Here is a 21141-nt window from a genome sequence, read left to right as displayed (position 1 = left end):
AACCTGTGAAATTCCTGCATCATTATAAAGAATGTTCGCTCCACCTCCTGCCCAGTAGAATGACACCTACCTCGTGCCTGTACTCCTCTCTGCTACTTCTCTGCATGAGCTCTCCACGTCCTGACATTGTCCTGTCTACTGTACACTTCCACCTCCATTAGAAATATGTCGATTTATATTTCTGACCCTTTAAAAAAAGGTTTAAGGGTTTGTGACTTTCAAGCTAATATAGGGGAAATTCAAATGATAAAACAGAATCCATCCCAAATATCTAAGAAAGAGAATAGAAGAAGTAGGACTGATTGCAAATTATTTGTAAGGTCGTATGATTAAATCCAAATATAATTACATTACTGTAAGCAGAGTCAGTATCTCAATTACAAAGCAAAGATCATCAGGCTAAGCAAATATTACAATCTAACTATATGCTGCTTATAAGACATAAACCTAGAACTTAAAGGTACAAAAAATGTTGAAAGTAAAATGATGCAAAAATGTACAACATACCAACACTAACCAAAAGAAAGATGGTGTGAATAAATTATCAGACAATGCTGAATTTAAGCTAAAAATTATTGGAGGGACATTGTGTGATTATGAAAGATTAATTTCTTTAGCAAGATATAACAGTCTAATTGGATATTCCCAATAACACAATACATATAATGTGCAATACAATGTGTATGTTTTATAGGTATACATTACATACATTTTTCATGTATGATAATTTTCTAACATTCTTTGATTTTTCATTCCAGAGAACACACTCTGAATGATTTCAGTTCTTTAAAATTTATTGAGGTTTGATTTATGGTAAAGAACATGATCTATTTTCTAAATACTTTATAAAAGGCTGTGTTTGCCTTGGACAGAACCTAAAAAGAAAATGATGCATCTCTCAGTAACTAACAGAAAATCAAGCAAAAAAATCAGTAAGGATGTAAATAATTTAGGCAAATGATTATCAGATTTAATCAATGGACATTTTTAGAACACCACATCATAAAAGTGCAGATAAAAATTCTTTTTAAACACATACACAGATTTATGAAACTGACCGTATTCTCTATCATAAGTCAAGACTCAAGAAACCATTTGAAATCATTCACACTATGCTCCCTGGAATTCAATGAGATATCATAGATTATTGTGAAATACTCTTATGTATCTATACATATTTAAAAGCAGTATATTTCTAAATAACCCATGGGTTAAAGTAATCCTAATGGAAATTAGAAAATATTTTGAACTGAACAATAATAAAAATATATCCAAATTCGTAGAGCACAACTATTGCTTAAGGAAAGTTTATAGTGTAACTGCACACAAGTGTGTACGGGGGTGGGTGGGGGCGACCAAGACACAAACGAGCCAAGCATCTGTCTCAAGATGTCAGATAAAGAATGAATGAAGCTCAAATATAATAGAAGAGTGGGAGACAAAGATAACAACAGAAATTCATAAAATAGAAAACAAACTTTTGATAGAGAAGAGCAACCAAGTAAAAAATGTGTTCTTTATTTATTAACAGAATTAATCAACCCCTGAGGAGGGACCCTGAAGGAGTGAGAAGGCACAAATAACAGAGTTTGGGAATGAAAAGGTACACATCACTACTTATCTTACAGATATTTTAAAAAATCACAAGAGAATAGTATAGGCACTTTTACATTGATAAATTAGAAAATTAGATGAGATGGATAAGTTCTTAAAAATGAAATTTATCAAAAAGTCAAAAGAAATGAAATAATCAAGCAGACCTAAAATTGTTGAAGATACAACATTCAAAATCCATTTTGCTTCTTTCTCTGGATTGAGCATCCTCTGGGCCTGCTGTTTTGTGAGCTGTTATGCAGGGCTATCTTTTTCATTTTCTCTTTCTTTTTTCCATAGCTTGTTGCTTGGCTTTCATGACTCTCTCTTCCTTGGCACGTTCACTCATCCCATTTTGATGAAGTGCACTTTCCAGCAGCTCTGAGAACGGGGGTACCGGAGTGAGCAGGTAGCTGTGGCTCCCTGCAGTAATGGACCAGATACTCACTACATTTTGCCGTGTATAATACACACTGCTTTGCCCAAATTTTTGAGGGAAAAACAAGGATGTGTAATATCCATGGGTAGCACTAATTCTGTATCTACACAAATGTTTTTCAATCTTTTATTTATGCTTATGCATTAAAAGTATAAATCTACAAAGCAATAACGATATCTATAGGCAAATAATACCCTGGAGTATGATAATCAGTTTTGTTTCTAAATATAAATCAATGACAGAGTGAATTAAAAATTAAAATGAAAGATTTTTTCCTGAAAGTTTGGGCCAAAAGTGTAGCTGTGCATTTTACACACGAGTGCATTGTACATGGCAAACATGGTCATTGATTTTTTGGATGTTAAAACAACCTTGAATTCCTGGGGCGAAACTTAGTTGATCATGGTATATAATTTTTTTTATACATTATTGCATTCAGATTGCCAACATTTTACTGAGGATTTGTGCTTTTGTTATAGAAGAGTCATAAATGGCCAGTAGTTTTCTTATAGTGAGGGAAATGCTTGCCTTGTAAAACAAGTCGGCAAATATTCTTCCTTCTCTGTTTTCTGAAAGTGTTTGTTGATCACCACAAGCTCTGTTAATAGCCCAAGTTCTCTTCTTCTTTTCATTTGCTCCTCTTTAATGATGTCCTGTTATTGTTTTTAGTCAATGCAATATTCCCTCAAAGCTCACAAAGAACAGTGATTGTAATTCGAAGGCCCTCTTTTGTTTTCATCATGACTCCTATTTTCGTGGGGCCCATTTTCTCAGTGTGCTTCGTTTTTGAACTTTCAATTATTTTAACAATTGTTAAGTTTTGATTTTTTCACTCATATTTTAAAATGAGGTTCTCTAAATTACTGAGCACTAAGGGTTAGCATTACCTCTGTGAGACATTTTATCAATCACTTCTCCCGTGGACGCCACTTCTTCCCTTTGCCCACATGTAGAGTCCTCTGGGCATCCGAAGAGAATTTCATCCAGAACAGTTAGTGAATAGGAATGGGCCTGTGGTCCAGCTACCTACTGGCTGGGACCTGTGGACCAAAACTGGATCAGCAGATGAGGGCTCTGCTTGTGCAACATGGATTCCGAGCAGCAAAATTACCTCTTTTCTCTTTTCAGTGGGAACCCCATCCCGCCGCCAAGGTAAAGGCTGGCATAGACCTTGTCACCAGCCATCCCTGTGCAAGGCTCTAGGTGACTTCTACTTGTTCTCTAGGGTCTGCTCTTGGGCATGGAGGGCATGGGCACAATCTCAAGGAGGTCTGTGTCCATTTAGAGCAGTAGTTGACAGGCGGAAGTAGTAAAAGAGGCCTTGGGAAGCCAAGCACATTTGGGATTTTCTGCGCTGCAAAGCCGCCTTCCCCCATGCAACCCTGTCTGTGTTGTGGTTTCTCAAACACAGCGGAGATGCTGTCTCCTCTCCAACCATCCGGCCCACACCAGGGCAGCTGGACGAGCACACTTCACTTAGCCAGCAGTTCCTACTTGGCGAAGCTGGGTGTGCCTCTGGCCATGGAGTGGTGCTCTTCCACTTGCCAGATCATTTTAACCCGTCAATCCCAATGACTTCCAGTCCCATGGCATTTCACTTTTGACCTGACTTCCCTCACCCCTAGCCAGTTGGATCCTGGCCGCCACGGTCAGTAAGTAATGTGAAAGAATTCAGCAAACAAAACTATAAAGTGTTATTGAGAGATCTCAGTACGTGAAGGAATACATCTTCATCAATGGACAGGCACATCGAAAAGGTGTCGTTTCACTCAAAGTTTACTAGTAGATTCGATTATAACCCCCAGCGAAATCCCAGCACTGTGTGTATGTGTGTGCGTGAGTTGACTTGCCGGGAAAGGCAGGAAGGCACGAAGCATCATGAGGTTGCAGAGAAATGTGGGGTGGGGCGAAGGTAGGTTTACAGTTGTGAGTATACAAAACACGGAGTTTATTCTTGTGCTATTATTTATTAATTCATGTATTATTTTCCACAAGAACAACTTTAAATTTACTTTGCCCTGTACAAGCAGTTTGGGTTTTCAGGGATGGGACTGAAAGGACTAAATGAAGGCAAGGGTTGGGGGTCTCTCAATTCTTTTCTGCTTGTTTTTCCAGAGTGTGATGGAAAGAATTTTAAGAAGCAGTAACCAGGTCAGATTTATGTTTTCTATGAATCATGGTGGCTTCCCTTTCACCTGCTCTGTTATGTATCACAGGTGACTACATTTCCCAGACTTCCTTGCACTATGGCTTCCAGGTAGGTTTGACCAGTGGAAGGGACAGGTAGGAGATGGGAGGCAGGAGAGAACAAGTCAGGGTGTTCGTGTGTGCTCCCTCACTGTCACCTTTCTGTGGAATCTCCCCGGCACAGCGGCCGTCTCCAAGCCTCCAGCCTGTCCCCACCTGGTGCTGTCGCCTGCTGCCCACCCTGGGCTTCTCAGCTCGCACAGTACTACCTCCTCTCACTGCTCCTCTGGTCCGAGGAGTCCTGCTTCTCCTTCATTAATCTCTGGTGGTTCGTTATTTTTTTTGTTTGTTTACATCCTCAGCTTCCCATTGTCTGTATAAAATTATCTCTGTTTAAAAGCCAGAGTTACTCCTTTTTCCTGGATGGATCTCACTTGATATAGGGCTTACTTTGGAGATACTAAACCCACCAAGAAGCCACTATGATAGTGGGATTTTCTCCAAGTGAGAAATCCCAAAGGACATGACCTGAAGCAGTGATAGTGGGGACAGGGCAAAGCACATGTAGTTAATAATCCTCTGGAGCCCTGGCTGGTGTGGCATAGTGGGTTGAGCGCTGGCCTGTGAATTAAAAGGTCATCGCCCTTTTGGCTCCCAGACAGGGCACATGCCTGGGTTGCAGGCCAGGTCCCCAGTAGGGGGCACGGGAGAGGCAACCACACATTAATATATGTCTCCTTCTCTCTCCCTCCCTTGCCCTCTCTCTAAAATAAATAAATAAAATATTTTAAAAATCATTTGGAGATCAGATTGATAGGACTTCATGATTGATGGGATATGGTAGTGAGAAAGAGGATTTCTGGGTTCTAAATGATTGGATGGGTGGACTATAGTTTTATCGACAAAGATCCAAAGTACAGAAGGTACAATAGGGGACATACAACAGGAGAGAAGCCAATGATACATGCTTGAACATGTTGAGGGCCTGGAGCTGAGAGGCCCCCAAATGGATATAAATCTGAAATTCAGAAAAGAGGCACCACAGCACAAGTAGATCTTTGCATCCACACACTAGGATTTTAAGAGATTATATAGAGGCCTTAAAGAGGTTTAGTCATGTATCGGTCCATATGGTCTCAATGACACACTGCTCTCTCAAAGCTGCACCCTTGAAGTGTTCTTAGTGCAGGTATGGTGTGCCGAACATATGCCACTCCTAGCATGAGGCTGAGGGGTGCGTGTGGCTGTTGGTAAGGACTTTCCTCTTGCCGGAATCCAGCTCTTGGGTCCGCTCACAGTCTCACCTTTTCAGTGAAAATCCTCAGACAGTTCTATCACAGCACACTTTTTTTGTTTATTTGTAATCTGTGAACTCCTTCGTGGCAGGGACTATATTTTATTTACATTTGCTTTCTCAGTCTTCAGAAAAATGCCTGGCACACAGAAAGTGCACAGTGAATGTTGGGTGAATCAGGAGCCGATGAGTAGAGGCACTCCTTCAGTGCAGGAGTGTACCCGTTTCATGGCCATCCCTCCTCAACCCCTGCGCACGAATGTGATTCTGTCATGTGGGTCTTTCTGCTGGAGTTGATTGATTGATTCATTCATTCATTCAACATTTATAGAGCACCTGGTAAGTTTCAAACATTGATGCCATATAAAAGCAATCAGCCTCTGTGTCTTTGAGAAAATTACCCTTCTAACACAGAAAGCAGCATTATTTCATTTTGGTTAATCATTCTTATTTTTTTTATCCTCACCTGAAGATATGCTCATTGATTCTAGAGAGAAGGGAAGGGAGGGAGAAAGAGAGAGAGAGAAACATCGACTGGTTGCCTTTCACACTTGCCTGGATTAGGGACTAATCCACAATCTGGCACGTGCCCTCATCAGGAATAGAACCTGCAACCTGTTGGTTTGTGGATGACACTCTAGTCAACTAAGCCACACTGGTCACAGTGGTTAATCATTCTTGCAGAGCAAAGAGTGGTGAAGGCTGAAAGAATACACGCTGGGTTGAGACTTTGCAGTCTCAGTGGACTTTCATGTCCAAGATCAGCTCCTCAGAATGAACACCCCCCCCAACACACACACTTTTCATCTGAGCATAGGAAGGCTGGTGTGCCTGTATTGGGACTGACCAAGGCAGCTACGGGCAGACGGTGCTGCAGACCAGTGCGAGGCCAGGGCACACACGGGTGCGCATATCTGAGAAGAGATGTACTTGGGACAGATGAGGCAGGCATGATGCGGGAAAGACCTGTTTGGGATCTCAGAGCTGTCTAATCCCCATCCTTCCCCACAGGCCCTACATCACACAGGGCTTCCTCGGCTTGCCCCGAAGAGACAAATTTCCTTTGACCTCCTCCTTTCCCAAAACCTGCTCTGTTCAAGAATCTGAAACCATTTACTTTATCAATTACTAATAATGAGGGCTTCCCCTCCTCATTCTAAAGAAGTTGAATTCCTTCTTATCTTTCTTTCCAAAACCTGCTTTCAGAAAGACAATCTGAAATTCATCTACTATAAATTATAAATACTAGAAAAGCTTAAAGATTATTAGTTCAATGACACCTTCTAGTTGGTCTTCCTCCTAAACAGCGGGGAAAAGTCTTAGACTAAATTCCAAACAGCCAATTGATGCTTGAGATTATGTTCTAGGAAATACACAAAGGCAAATAGCTTAACCGAGCTCCCTGCAATTATCCCAGGAAAGAGGTTGTCTTCTTGACCTGCCAAGCGGCACAACAGGGGGAGAAGGTCAGGGAGGAAAAAAGTGGGTGCCAAAGGTGCAGGTAGAACTGAGCCGAGAAGCGTGTCTGGGGTGAGTGGTACGTCAAGGAGGATGACGCAGTGCAACGCTCAGCGGAAGAAATTACATTGAGTGACCTGTGACAGGATCTGAGTTACATAAACATNTGCAATTATCCCAGGAAAGAGGTTGTCTTCTTGACCTGCCAAGCGGCACAACAGGGGGAGAAGGTCAGGGAGGAAAAAAGTGGGTGCCAAAGGTGCAGGTAGAACTGAGCCGAGAAGCGTGTCTGGGGTGAGTGGTACGTCAAGGAGGATGACGCATTGCAACACTCAGCGGAAGAAATTACATTGAGTGACCTGTGACAGGATCTGAGTTACATAAACATTTTGGTGCAGGCAGTGAAAAAGGAAAAGGCAAAAGAGCATAGTCTACTTTATGTCTTATGCATGACAAAATCTTTGATTTTTAAGCTTTTCATGCCCCCTGATGGAAGAGTTGTGCAAAAAGAAGAGAGGCCAGAGGGTCTCACAAAACCTTACTCCCAGCTAGGGCTCTGCCGAGGGACTGGGCGGGCGCTGGGCGGGGCCTCTGGCGCATCCTCTGAGTAGCCGCCGCGGGGCACCATGGGAAAATCCTTCCTCCCTCGGACATGGCGCTCACCTCTCCGGCGGCAGCAGCCGGCTGCGGGGCCGCGGTGTGCGGGTCCCGGCAGAAAAGAGGCTCGCGCTTCAGTAGTGGGGCGGAGGGAGGTGGAGGGGACGGCGGCGGCGGGGGCGCGGTCCGGTGGCCCAGGTGTTAGAGCTGCGCGCGCCGGGGGCCCGGGCAGCAGCAGGCAGGGCGGAGTGCCGACGCTGGGGGGCAGCCGGCATGGTGTCCCAGGTGCTGCAGCTGCTCCGGCAGGGCGTGTGGGCCGCGCTCACCGGGGGCTGGTACCACGACCCAGAGCACAGCAAGTTCACCAACAGCTTCCACCTCTACCTGTGGCTGTTCCTGCTGCTGCTGCCCCTGGCCCTGCACCTGGTGAGTGGGAAGCTCTGAGCCCGGAGCTCCGGGTAGACAGGACGGAGGGAAGACAGGAAGAAAGCCACAGAAGCCTTCGAGGCTGCGTCCTGATGGAAAGGGTTTATTCTTAGGAGGTGGGATGGGGAAGGTCCCCAGGAATTTGGTAGAGAGAAAGTGTAGGGATAGAGGGGCCGGAACTCACTGTCAGGACAAGAATTAGAAAGGACTTGTGGGGTCTGGGACTCATTAAGAATTGATGCCGGCTTCTCTGATGAGTCAGACTCTGCTTGTCGGAGAGTGTTGAGCCTGTTTTGGAGATGGCAGTTTTAGGGCCCTTGGCTGGTTAGCATACGATAAGGTTTGGCATAAGGCATTATTGTTTGTGCATGGTAGCCAAAAGGCAAAATGAAATGTTAGAACCTGTTTCAGTCGCTGATTTTCCCTGCACACTCCTTGTCTATTTTGCTTTGAGAAGGCAGGTTCGGTGATCAGTTTCTGAACTTGCCGTTTCTGCACCTCGATGTCAATAAATCTGTAGGAAGATAAAATGATGGGTCAGTCTAGTGTGGTTTATTGCTGGACAAAGTGTTGCAGCACCTAGTTGGGGCTTGACAGTTTATCATCGTAATTGAGTGCCTGCCGAATAACTATGTAGATGACCTAAGGTAAATGAAATCACCTAATTGAAGCAATGGGTAACCTTATTTGAAAAGCTGCCTGGGTAAGGTGCTCCATGCCCTATTGAACTTTATGTGCCAAGAATCCTAACTTTGATAGGTCTGTTGAAAGATTTTATTCTGAAAACGTAATTTGACCATGATCTCCACAGCTAAAATTGTTGATGAGTTTGCATGGCTGAGGGATTCCGAGTTCACCGTTGGAGGTTCTCTGTGATTTGGTGGTTCTGAAAGTTGATCCAGAGGGTTGGAATTCTGGCTCTGAAGTCAAGAGCTTGGTTGAATTTTGGTTCCGCCTCCTGCCAATTCTGCGACCTTGAGGAAATGATTGACCCTGTCTGATTTTTCAGTTTCTTATCTGCAAAATGAGAAATATTAACAGATGTAGTGTTATTTGGGGGCTTAACTGGGATACTGCTCATAAGGCCACCTCTCTGTCCCAGTTGACCTGGGATTGGATTCAGATCTGGTTTAAATTTCTGATTTTCTACTTTTAGCTGTTTGACCTCATAATTGACCTATGAAAACCTTAGTTTTTTTGTCCTTAATGTAAATGTGAGAATGGCTATTTCACAGGAAAAATACATAACGTTTCACACAAAAGGCACTTAATACGGGGGCTGGTCCCTGGCGGCCCTTTAGTAAGTTTAGGTTTCTTCTTCTTGCCCTTGTCCATCGTTTCTCCTTGGCCTGTGGGTCCCAGTGTTCTCTCCCTGCCCAGAGGGGCAGCACAGCCGAGTGAGCAGGGGCTGAGGAGCACAAGGTTGGATTCCAGCTTCGTGCNGTAGGAAGATAAAATGATGGGTCAGTCTAGTGTGGTTTATTGCTGGACAAAGTGTTGCAGCACCTAGTTGGGGCTTGACAGTTTATCATTGTAATTGAGTGCCTGCCGAATAACTATGTAGATGACCTAAGGTAAATGAAATCACCTAATTGAAGCAATGGGTAACCTTATTTGAAAAGCTGCCCGGGTAAGGTGCTCCATGCCCTATTGAACTTTATGTGCCAAGAATCCTAACTTTGATAGGTCTGTTGAAAGATTTTATTCTGAAAACATAATTTGACCATGATCTCCACAGCTAAAATCGTTGATGAGTTTGCATGGCTGAGGGATTCCGAGTTCACCGTTGGAGGTTCTCTGTGATTTGGTGTTTCTGAAAGTTGATCCAGAGGGTTGGAATTCTGGCTCTGAAGTCAAGAGCTTGGTTGAATTTTGGTTCCGCCTCCTGCCAATTCTGCGACCTTGAGGAAATGGTTGACCCTGTCTGATTTTTCAGTTTCTTATCTGCAAAATGAGAAATATTACCAGATGTAGTGTTATTTGGGGGCTTAACTGGGATACTGCTCATAAGGCCACCTCTCTGTCCCAGTTGACCTGGGATTGGATTCAGATCTGGTTTAAATTTCTGATTTTCTACTTTTAGCTGTTTGACCTCATAATTGACCTATGAAAACCTTAGTTTTTTTGTCCTTAATGTAAATGTGAGAATGGCTATTTCACAGGAAAAATACATAACGTTTCACACAAAAGGCACTTAATACGGGGGCTGGTCCCTGGCGGCCCTTTAGTAAGTTTAGGTTTCTTCTTCTTGCCCTTGTCCATCGTTTCTCCTTGGCCTGTGGGTCCCAGTGTTCTCTCCCTGCCCAGAGGGGCAGCACAGCCGAGTGAGCAGGGGCTGAGGAGCACAAGGTTGGATTCCAGCTTCGTGCTCCTACCTACTAGTTGTGTGAGCTTGAGCGAGCTTCAGCTTGTTGGCTTGTAAAGCAGGGTGAGTGGTACCTCCGTGACAGAGCTCACAGGAGGACTGAATGAGTTAAAGCACTTCTCACAGTACCTGGTCCGTCGTGACAGCTCAGTGTGAGCTGGCCTTCCCCCTCTTTTTCTTTACCATCATTCACTAGCCAAAGTCCACTCCTTAAAGCCCAATGCAGTGGCTGCCTCTGTCTAGGGTCCCTAATTCCAGTCAGCCAGAATGAATTTCTCTTGTCTCTTGCCCTTAAATAGTATTCTGGGCTGACTGTTAGTGATACTGAATGTTTTGAATTCCTCCTTATACTTAGTTGTTGGGACGTGTATTCACCTGTACTCCTGGATCACAGGCTTTTTGAGGACATGAATTTTGACTTTGCTGATTATCTTGGTTTTTCTTGTGCCTGGCAGAGCGCCCTTCATTTGGTTAATGCCGATCTCATATGTAATGAACTGGTGAGAATAAAATCAACCTGCGTCTTTCTGTTCCCACCAGCATTAGACTGTCTGCTTCACTGTGTATTTCTAGCATTTCCTGCTAACAACACAACATGTGCTTCATGTCCAGTCTCCCTCCTCTGCCCATGTACTGTTACCCATGCTAATATTCCTATTTCTACTGACTTTTCCTACACATACGGGCTCATTTTTGCATAGTTACTGTGAAGATTTGCTGTATGGGCATGATCAGAACCCTTGGATTCTACCTAATGATGCTTTATGAGTAGCTTGATTTCTGCCTTATTAAAGAGAACATTGTTCTTAGTTAAATTCCTCTTTAATGATATTTTTTAAATTTGGATGAAATCTCAAAAGTTTAGAAAGTAGAAAACTGATACCTTAAATAATTTTATTTCTATGTTGGATTTTTGTATCAAGACAGCTACACCAAAATTTTGTAACTTTTATGCCAGTGTGCTTTTTAACTATTATAGAATAATGTTAAGTGAATGCATTTATTATTATGCTGCTTTTAGATATGTAGTCTGTGTTATTTTTTAAAATGCAGGTTATGTTTTTCTTGCTTTGGTCGTCTGGTCTCTGAAAGTGATCTTAGGAATAAAAGACCCTATTCCTCCAACTGAGGCTCTGTTCTCTACTTCTTTTTTATAAATCTTTAAAAATGTTATTGAGTTTACAGAGAGAGAGGAAAAGAGAAAGAGAGAGAGAGAGAGAGAAACACCAACTTGTTGTTCCATTTACTTATGCATTCATTGGTTGCTTCTTTTATGTGCCCTGACTGGGGATCAAACCTGCAATGTTGGCATTTCAGGACAGTGCCCTAACCAACTGAGCTACCCAGCCAGGCCTTTGTTCTCTAGGTCTTGATACTTAAATACAGGGTCTGACAGAAGTAACTCCTGCTTGAGTATGGTTGGCAGGGTAATTATATGGGTGTAATAATTTATAATTTGAATTTGAACATTTCACCTAAAATGTCATATGCTGTGCCTGAGTGTGATATTTTTATGTTACAGAATTACATGCTTATGATTTTGTAATAATAATAAGAATATTATTATATTCTTCTCTACATCAGTGCTGCCTGTGAATTTAACATCTTTTTTAGTTTGCTCAATTTATAAGAACTTGGTCCAAAAAAGACACCCAGATACTCACTCACAACAGGGGCTTACTTGAAGTTCTGTTATTTTAGGGAGCCTGGAACTATTGTGGTTTTGCACAATTTTAGCTCACACACATTCAATTAAGACATGTTCAATAGGAAAAGTCCACTTTGTAATTTAATGGGCACTTTGACTATGTACATTAAAGTTGTGTTATGAATTCTATGTAAGCCCTAGAGTTTAGTTTTAGTTGATTTTGTGAAAAGTTATTTATTAGCATTTGTAAACTATATATTTCTGAGAAATGCTCAAAAATACATAATCCCAAAACATTAAGCCAATCTGGATCATTTGGAAAGAATTTTACTTTGATATGTTATTGACCTCATCTCCTCTCTGACAGACTGGATGGCCCATTGGTCGTCAGACACAGTTAAGGTTTTGTTTGTTACACAAGTTCTCGCACCTCCTCGTCTGGGATAACTAACCGGTAGGTTCCTGCTCAGCTTCAGAACAGGACCATCCTGGCCACGATTCTGACCCTGAGGGGGTTCTGACAGCATCTGGCGAGTGCTTATCGATCCTGTGACCTTGTGTAAGTCACACCCCTTCTTCGGTTTGATCACCTGTAAAATGGGGATAATGGGTTTCGCTTAATAGATTTAGTAACTGAGACCCAGAGAGAGCTCTTGCCCACTGCCGTCTAGAGAGTAGGAGGAAAATTCATAAGTTTAGCCCAGGTCCCGTGGTGTCCAAGTCTGCTTTTCCACTGCACTGTGCGGCCTGACCTGGTGGTACACACGAGTGCACTTGAACTCCCGCAAAGAGTGGAGTCACATCGAGTGGAATCTGATGATCCTGATGGCAGCAGGGTCACCCCGAGTAGAGGACGAGTTGAGTCCTCTACTCAACTCGTGGAAGAAAAAACTGCGGCGAAACCTTCGCATTCTCTGAGACCCCGTGCAGGGCAACATTCTGTGCGATATTCGCACAGGAGGCCCGTCTTTTGCTTTAGGGAGGTTGCTTTATGTTTCCTTTCCTTTCCTTTTCTCTTAGCCAGACTTGCTCTGTTTCCAACTTTCCTTTATAGCTTAGCATGAGAGACTGTCTTTGTTAGCCACCGCTTCCTGTGTAACTGCTGTAATCGTAACAAAGCAGGGGTACCTGTCACGTGCTGGCGTGGCACTGGGCATCTAGTTAGCACTTTGTGTATACTGGCTGGTACTGTTACCCCAAGCAGGACTCTTCTGTTACGGAGTCACTCCCCATTCAGGTCCCTGACTAGATTTCCTCGGGTTTTATTTTTCTTTCGCCATCCTTCCTTCTGGCCTTCCCCAAAAGGTACTCTTTCCTGGCTCAGGATTTGGGGACTGGACCTCAGCTACCAATTTGACCCCTCGGTTGGAGGCCTGTGAGGCAGGTTCTAGCTGCACAGCCTTGCCTAGCAGGCCTGGCCGGTCCACGGGGTTGTCGTTACTTTGTTGAACTGCTGGGCCTGTTGCCCCTCCTCCAAGATTACAAGAAAGGCTTGTTCTGCTGCGGGGTGCTGTGCTGCACGCTTTCCTTCTCTGAACTTGTTGGCTGGCCCTTCCACCTCTGGGGCCTTGTTTGTTCTCACACCCAGATGCACAGTCCTGTGAACTTCCTCTAGCCTCACCTTCCTGCTGCCCTCACCTGCCGAGACAGAGTGGGGGCCGTGGTGAAGGGGCTGCAGCTCGGGGATGCTTACAGGCATTGCTCCCTGGCCCCAGGCCTCCAGAGGTGCAGAACCGGCCTTCTGCGCTGCGCTGATGCCGTGCCCGGCAGAGGGCACGAGCCCAGGGTGCATGGCTCAGGGGGAGCTTTGCCCTCACTGTGTGAGCGCTTTCTGGGGTGTTCTCCACCCCCAGGCACCCTCGGGCCGTCGTCTTCAGTCTTTTCAGGGTAGTACCTCCCGTCTTGAGTGAGTGTGGCTGCCCTTCTGCAGAACTCCTCCTGTGTGTCTTTGACCTCCTGCCACTTGGACACGTGGACGTCTGAGGGCAGGTGGTGCTTTTGCGGCGAAAGCTACAGCACGGGCCTTGGAATGCTGCCCCTGGGGCGCCCTCCAGACGTAGAGCTTTAAACATTTTTTTCCTTTCTGCTCGAGTATTGCATGCTCATGACTAATGTGTGTCTCCTGAGCCCTCTCCATTTGCAGTGTCTCAGGCTGTAATGCTCATGGTGACGTTTCTCTGTGTGGAAGTTGATTCCTACCTAGTATTATCATCTTCTGACTTTAAGAATTTGGTCTCTCAGGTGATTACTTTTAAATATTGCTCAGTCTTATTTCCATTTAATTGGCACTAAGTCTCTTTCCTATATCCTGTGGAAGAAAAAGAGGACTAGTTAGTAACGGTTCTGATTTTTTTCTGGTGGATTTCCCCCCTTTAACTCATTATAATTTTCTGGGTTAGGTAGTAATAGTAGCCTGCTCTCACTGGCACATGCGCCAGACACGGTTGTTAGTGCCCTGCGTGAGCTAGATCATGTCATTCTCCCAGCAACCAGACACGCCCGGTCACAGTCCCCATGCCGTTGATAGTCGTGGCCCAGAAAGGTCAGTGAACATGCTGAAGGACATGTGGCTAGTCATGACCTGACCAGGACCCGGGGCAGATGGAGCATTGGAGCCCTCGCCCCGAACCAACAGCACCTGGAACACGGGTGCTTTCAAGAGAGACAAAAACCGAAACTGGGAGAGAGCGAGAGTGACATGAGGAACCCCCCACACTGTCCCCAGTACCTCACTCGGAAGGCAGCCACCACGTAGTGTCTCGGGTGTTCTCCCGTGATATTTTACACGTATCGGATGTCTGATGTCAGGGGTCCTGGCTTTGAGGACAAAGCGGCATCCTCGTCAGCCAGCCTTTGCGCTGTGCCCAGGATGGGAGCTGTTTCTTACCCCCAGATGGAGACGTATGCAAGCCCGTGACTTCCAGTTACCAGCGACACCAGTCCCTCTGTTGCTCTGAGAAAAAACCATGGACTTGATTCGGACTTCACGATGCCCAGTCCCATAAAATAACCCAAGCATCATCTCCGCAGACAGGTGACTCTGAGGATGCACAGACTTTTCTCACTGTGTCCTCCCTCACACGGTGGCTCGTGTGTCGATGCCCCTGGCCTGGAGGAACAGGAGAGTGCTGTGCTGCCTGGCCCGGTGGAAGGCCGGCTCTGGGCTCCTGAAGTATGGCGAGTGTTCCCATTGGACTCTCCACTGAGGTCCTTGGGCACGTCCTTCGGAGACCCTGCTCTCCCAGCCTGTGCTGTCCCACCTGCAGTTTCCTGGGCAAGGGCTGTGGTGTGTCTGTCCCACCTGGTCCTTCCACAGGTCCTGCAACGTGATGTCCACTCCAGCTTTCTGCTGTGTCACCTCTGCCCCAGCAGTCCCTTGGGACATTATCTGAAGCAGATTCCTGCGGACTCTCACACACATAGCCCACGTGGGCACTCTGTGCCCCCTGGGAGCCCAGCCTGCACTCAGCGTTGCAGCGTCTCCCGGGTCCCTGCATCAGAGCAGCTGGCCGGCGCTCTCTCATCTTTTACCTGCTCCAGGAAGGAGTCGGACAAAGCAGCCTCCTGCATTTTCAGTGTGCTCCCCACCCCCACCTGAACTGTAGGGCACTCATGTTGTTGTTGTTGGGTTTTGAAAAAGATTTTATATGAAATGCTAAAGGGACTTATATAAGAAAGTGATGATGAACAATATTAACAGTGAAAGGACAGCAAACACACAGTTATTAACAACCACACCTAAAACAAAAGCAAACCAAGAGGACAGCTAGATCAGGAGTGGAACCATAGAAATGAAGAACACATGGAGGGTTAGAAATGGGGATGGGAGGAGGAGAAGGGGGGAGAAGGCACAGAAAATAGCATAGATGGTAGGTAGAAAATAGATAGGGGGGAGGGCGAGAATAGTGGGGGAAATATAGAATCTAAAGAACTTGAGACACGTGGTTATAAACTAAGGGGGGGAGAATAGTGGGGGAGGGAGTGTGCGGGTGGAGGGGAATGAAGGGGGGGAATAGAACAACTGTAATGGTATAATCAATAAAATATAGTTTTTTAAAAAGAAAAAGATTTTATTTATTTATTTTAGAGAGAGGGGGAGGTAGGGAGAAAGAGAGGGAGAGAGACACGGATTGGTTGCCTCTTGCTCATGTCCCAATCTGGGATGTGCCCCGACCAGGGATTGGACTGCCAACCTTCGGCTCCGCAGGGCAACACCCAGCCGATGAGCCACACAGGCCAGGGTCGTGTTAAGTGTTTGCCCCGCCCCCAGAAGCCTTTTTCCTGCAACCATTGGAGGGTAGAGAGACACAGGACTCACCAAAGACCAGTGGTCCCTCCAGAAATCTTCACAGAGATCCTTTCATTCTGAATGCACTCCATCTTCATTTTGGGTGAGCGGGTTCAGAGTCATCCGATCACTTTTATACCCCATGTAGGAGTTGCTGGATCTGTTTGTTCCAGGAGTTGCCTGCGATGTCATATCTCTCCTGTCTGGCTCTTAGGTCCTCACTTCCAGCGGAGTATTTTGTCACGTACACGTACTGTCATTGATGTGTGCATATCCTTGTTTTTCTAGTTCAGAAATGTCTTGGACCTTTTATGTCCCTCATATGAGTAAAGAGTAACTTATTGGAACCATCCTCTATGAAGGATACTTAGGTTTTCAGATGACTTTTACACTGAGCTAGTTTGTGCTGATGGAACAGTTGAGCTCAGGTTCCCTTTTGCTATCTCAAGCTCATTATTTTGTTATATTATATGTCCAACACAGTCAGTGGGGGTCAGGCATGGCTAGCAGGGGCTCCTGCTAGTGGTAGGCATGATAGAACCTCTGTTTTGGGAAGGCTAGAGCTCTGCTCCCCATCATCTTGATCCAGAAACTTTTCTGTTCATTGATTGCCAGGTTCGAGGGTAGAGGAGAGAGTGAAGGTCATGGCTAGCTCTTAAGCTACTGCCGTGAACTGGTAAATACCTCTTGAGTCAGACCTCCTTTTCAGGGCGAGCTGCAGGGTCACACCTAACTCCAAAGGGAAAGTGCAGTCCTCTGTGTGCCCAGGAGAGACTGGATGTACCTGTTGGACAGCACTTATGTCCACGACAGCAGACTCTGTGCCTGGTGTTCTGTAGGAAATTGGGGAGACAGTGGACAAAAGACAGAGTGGTGTCTCTCCTTATGAAGATAGCTGATGAGGATAAACAGACGTAAACAACACAACGGTAATTGTTGTCATGGGAAGTACAAGGTGCTGAGTTGGAAAGAGGGAAGATCCCCTCCTGGCTTTGGAAATAACTTCTCTGAGACGTGACGCGTGAGTGACACGGAGTTAGCCAGGAAGAGGCGGGTAGGCCATGAGGAGTTTGGGTTAAGTTCTCAGTATAGTGAGACACACGGATGGGTCTTTTGTTTGTCAAATGTGGAGCAGGATATTACTTTTTTATCCCTTCAATTGTTGTTTTGAAAAATTTCTAGTCTACAAAAAGCTGCAAAAAATAGCACAATGAACACCATCTGCCCTTCCTTAGATTCAGCAATTCTTCACATTTTCCCAGATTGCTTCATCACTGTGCGTTTTATACTTTTTACGTTTTGCTGCACTTCAGAATAAGTTGCAGACATCAAGGCGCTTTCCCTTCAGCAGAAAGGGAAAAGGAGAAGGAGAAGGAGAGCGTCCTAAGGAGAAGGACGCTCTGCCATGCAATTATCACACACACCACAAACGGCCCCCGGCCGAGCGCTGCTGTCCGACGTGCGTTATGGTCCCGTCCAGATTTCCCCATCACCCAAATGACACGCTGCACAGCTCAGGCTTTTTGCTCTGGTTTTCTGGATCGGAGAGTCCGTCAAGGACCATGCATTGCTTTTAGTTGTCATCTCTTAGTTTTCCTTTGTTCTAGAACAAGTTTATCAAGCTTTTGTTTTCTTTTGTGGCATTGATGCTTGTTTTCAGAATGTTCCTTAATCTGATTTTTTAGATTGTTTCCTTGAGATTAGATGAGTGAGTAGGCATTTTTGGCATAAATATTGCCTAAGTAATGTGTCCTTATTGTGTGCCACATCAGAGGCGTGTAATGTCACCCCTCCCCTGGTTGTTGGTGCTGTTCAGTTTAGTCATCAGTTAAGGTGATGTCGCCCCGATTTCTCCATTGTAAAGGTACCGGTCTCCCCTTTGTATTTAATAAAGCAACTCTGAGGAGAACCGGGAGACTGTACACACTATTGTATCCCCCACACTTTCAATCAGTGTTTGGAGCATAAATTGCTGATACTTGCCTAAAATGCTTATTTCAATGGTGGCTGTAGAGTGGCATTTTCTATGTATTGGCGTTCTTCTATAAAGAAAAGCTTTCCTCTCTCCTGCCCCTGTGGTTTTTCTGTGCTTGTTGGTATAGTTTCATAGGTCCATTTTTAATTACGTTCATTGGCATGACATTGGTTAATATGATCACAGAGGTTTTGAGTGTACATTCCTATGATACACGATCTACATGGCGCATTGTGTTTCTACGACCCAAATCATAGCTTCATGTTTTTAAATGGGGTGGTTATAACTTAATTCCTGTCATCATTCATCATCCCAAACGGTCCAAATTCAGCAAGTGAGACCTCCTCCTGGCAGTTCCTGAGTCCTTTCGACGGTTCCCCTTCAGGATTTGGGCACTTCCTTGCTTTCTGGCCCAACAACAAGGTAATCCAGGCTTAGTCTGCACTTCCCACGCCTCAGCCTGGCCTGGGATAGTCATCGTTTCCTGATGGAGCCAGATACTTGCGGTGGAGAGTGGCATCGGGAAGCTAGGATTTAGGGCAGTGGAGGTTGCTTTAGGATTGCCTGTGGCTCTGGTCCTTTCAGTGCGCAGACGTGAGAGAGCTTATTCATCTATCCCTGCATCCATCCACGCGTCCATGCATGCATCCATGCACTCATCCATCCACTCATCCATCCATCCATCCACGCGTCCATGCATGCATCCATGCACTCATCCATCCATCCACTCATCCATCCATCCATCCATCCATGCATGCAACCATCCACTCATCCATCCATCCATCCATGCACTCATCCATCCATCCATCCATCCATGCATGCAACCATCCACTCATCCATCCATCCATCCACGCGTCCATGCATGCATCCATGCACTCATCCATCCACTCATCCATCCATCCATCCATCCATCCATCCATGCATGCAACCATCCACTCATCCATCCATCCATCCATGCACTCATCCATCCATCCATCCACTCATCCATCCATCCATGCATGCAGGCAGGCCTCCATCTGCTCATCCATTCATCCATCCATGCACTCATCCATCCACTCATCCATCCATCCATCCATGCATGCAACCATCCACTCATCCATCCATCCATCCATGCACTCATCCATCCACTCATCTCCATCCATCCATCCATGCATGCAACCATCCACTCATCCATCCATCCATCCATGCACTCATCCATCCACTCATCCATCCATCCATCCATCCATCCATCCATGCACTCATCCATGCACTCATCCATCCATCCATCCATCCATGCATGCAGGCAGGCCTCCATCTGCTCATCCATTCGTCCGCTCATCTGCTGAGAGTTTATTTAAACCCTTTAATCTGATTCAGATCAAAGGATTCTCCTTCTCTTTCATCCACCTCACATTTCTGTTTTCTTTTTCCCACAGTGAAAATTCTGGTTTCCAACAATATTATTTTTAAGAGTCTAATGTTTAGGAGTCTAAAATACACTCACAAATTATTACTTTTATACCACTACCAAAACAAAATCTTTTAGTAAAGTTCAAGATTGCTTTAAGTTATTATTATTAGCATTGTTATTTTACAATTCTACCGGTAATATGCTGTGAGACTCTTGCATCCTAAAGTTACTTGGATGAACTCTTTTTATTAAAAAATTTCTATTGAGATAGAATTGACATATAACATTGTATTAGTTTCAAGTGAGTAATGTAATGATTCGATATTTGTATAGGATTAATTTTTAATTTTTACTTTTTGATTTGTCTTTGTGGTTTTGTGTTCAATTTGATATGTGGTTGAGTTTATCTGTGAGCGTGTAATTCTAATTTTTTCCTCCATTCTTGTTGATTTAATATTTGTTGAGGCATGACACACTAACATCGTTCAGAAACACAGCAAAATGCTATGCTGTTTTACTTTACCAAAAGTGTTCCCTGGCTGCTGCATGGGAAGCAGGAACCCATGGGGGAGGGAGAGAGACCGCTTCAGAAGTCAGGCCAGGAGGTGGGGGTGGCAGTGAAGGGGGAGCAATGAGCCCTGGCTGGTGTAGCTCAGTGGATTGAGCACGGGCCTGCGAACCAGAGGATCGCGGTTCGATTCCCAGTCAGGGCACATGCCTGGGTTGCAGGCCGGTTCCCTGCAGGCCAACTCCCAGCAGGGGACGCAGGAAAGGCAACCATACATTGATGTTTCTCTCCCTCTCTCCTTCCCCTCTAAAGATAAATAAATAAAATTTTTAAAAAAGAGGAAGCAATGAGACCGTATTTTGGTGAGATTTGGTGGTGAGTTCATGGTGGGGTGGAGGAGGATGAGGAAGAGGTCAAGATGATGCTGGTGTCTGGCATAGGCAGCAGGTGTCTGGGGCACCAGTGACGGAGATGGGGTGGGGTGGGAGGGGACAGCTGGTGACGAGGGCTGGGGAACCCAACACCCAGCTTCGGACAGGATAGTTTGGGCTTTCCTTTGAGGTGTCCACGTTGAGCAGACAGTTGAATGTAGGAGTGGGGAGCCGAAAGGAGCAATCAGTCTGAGCTCAGATTCATATTAGAGACATGAATTTGACAGTATTTACCACCAAAGGACTGGGTGATAGCTCCTGGGGGGGATGAGTAGAGAGAGAGAAGAGGGTGAAGCAGCCAGGTCAACAAGCCCTGTGCCCAGTCATGGGGCAGAGGGCTGCAAGGGCAGCAGGGGAGGCCAGCAGGGCCTGCGTCCAAAGAGAAGAGGCGAGCTCTCAGGAAGCGAGCACCTAGACCCATCAGAGGGTCACTTCCTAAGGTGTGTATGTGTCTGATCGCTGTGTTGTGCACCTGAAACTAACATGCTATTGTATGTCAGCTGTCATTTAAAAATAAAAATATTATTGAAAAGTGTGGGCAA

General features: G+C 45.2%; 1 protein-coding gene across 1 annotated transcript in view; it reads left to right on the top strand.

Moving 5' to 3' along the window:
- The first annotated feature begins 7751 nt into the window (after positions 1-7751).
- Positions 7752-21141, top strand: part of PCNX2 (pecanex 2) — a 201457-nt gene continuing 188067 nt past the window's right edge. Inside the window, exon 1 of the mRNA XM_037060255.1 lies at positions 7752-7994. Coding sequence (XP_036916150.1) covers positions 7842-7994 — 153 coding nt within the window. The 5' untranslated portion in view covers positions 7752-7841. The remainder of the gene's footprint in view (positions 7995-21141) is intronic.

Source organism: Sturnira hondurensis, unplaced genomic scaffold, assembly GCF_014824575.4.
Source record: "Sturnira hondurensis isolate 20B ecotype Veracruz unplaced genomic scaffold, ASM1482457v3 Scaffold0011512, whole genome shotgun sequence".
NCBI classification, from domain to species: Eukaryota; Metazoa; Chordata; class Mammalia; order Chiroptera; family Phyllostomidae; genus Sturnira; species Sturnira hondurensis.
Note: the sequence above shows the minus strand (reverse complement) of the source record. Positions and strands in the feature narration are given on the sequence as shown.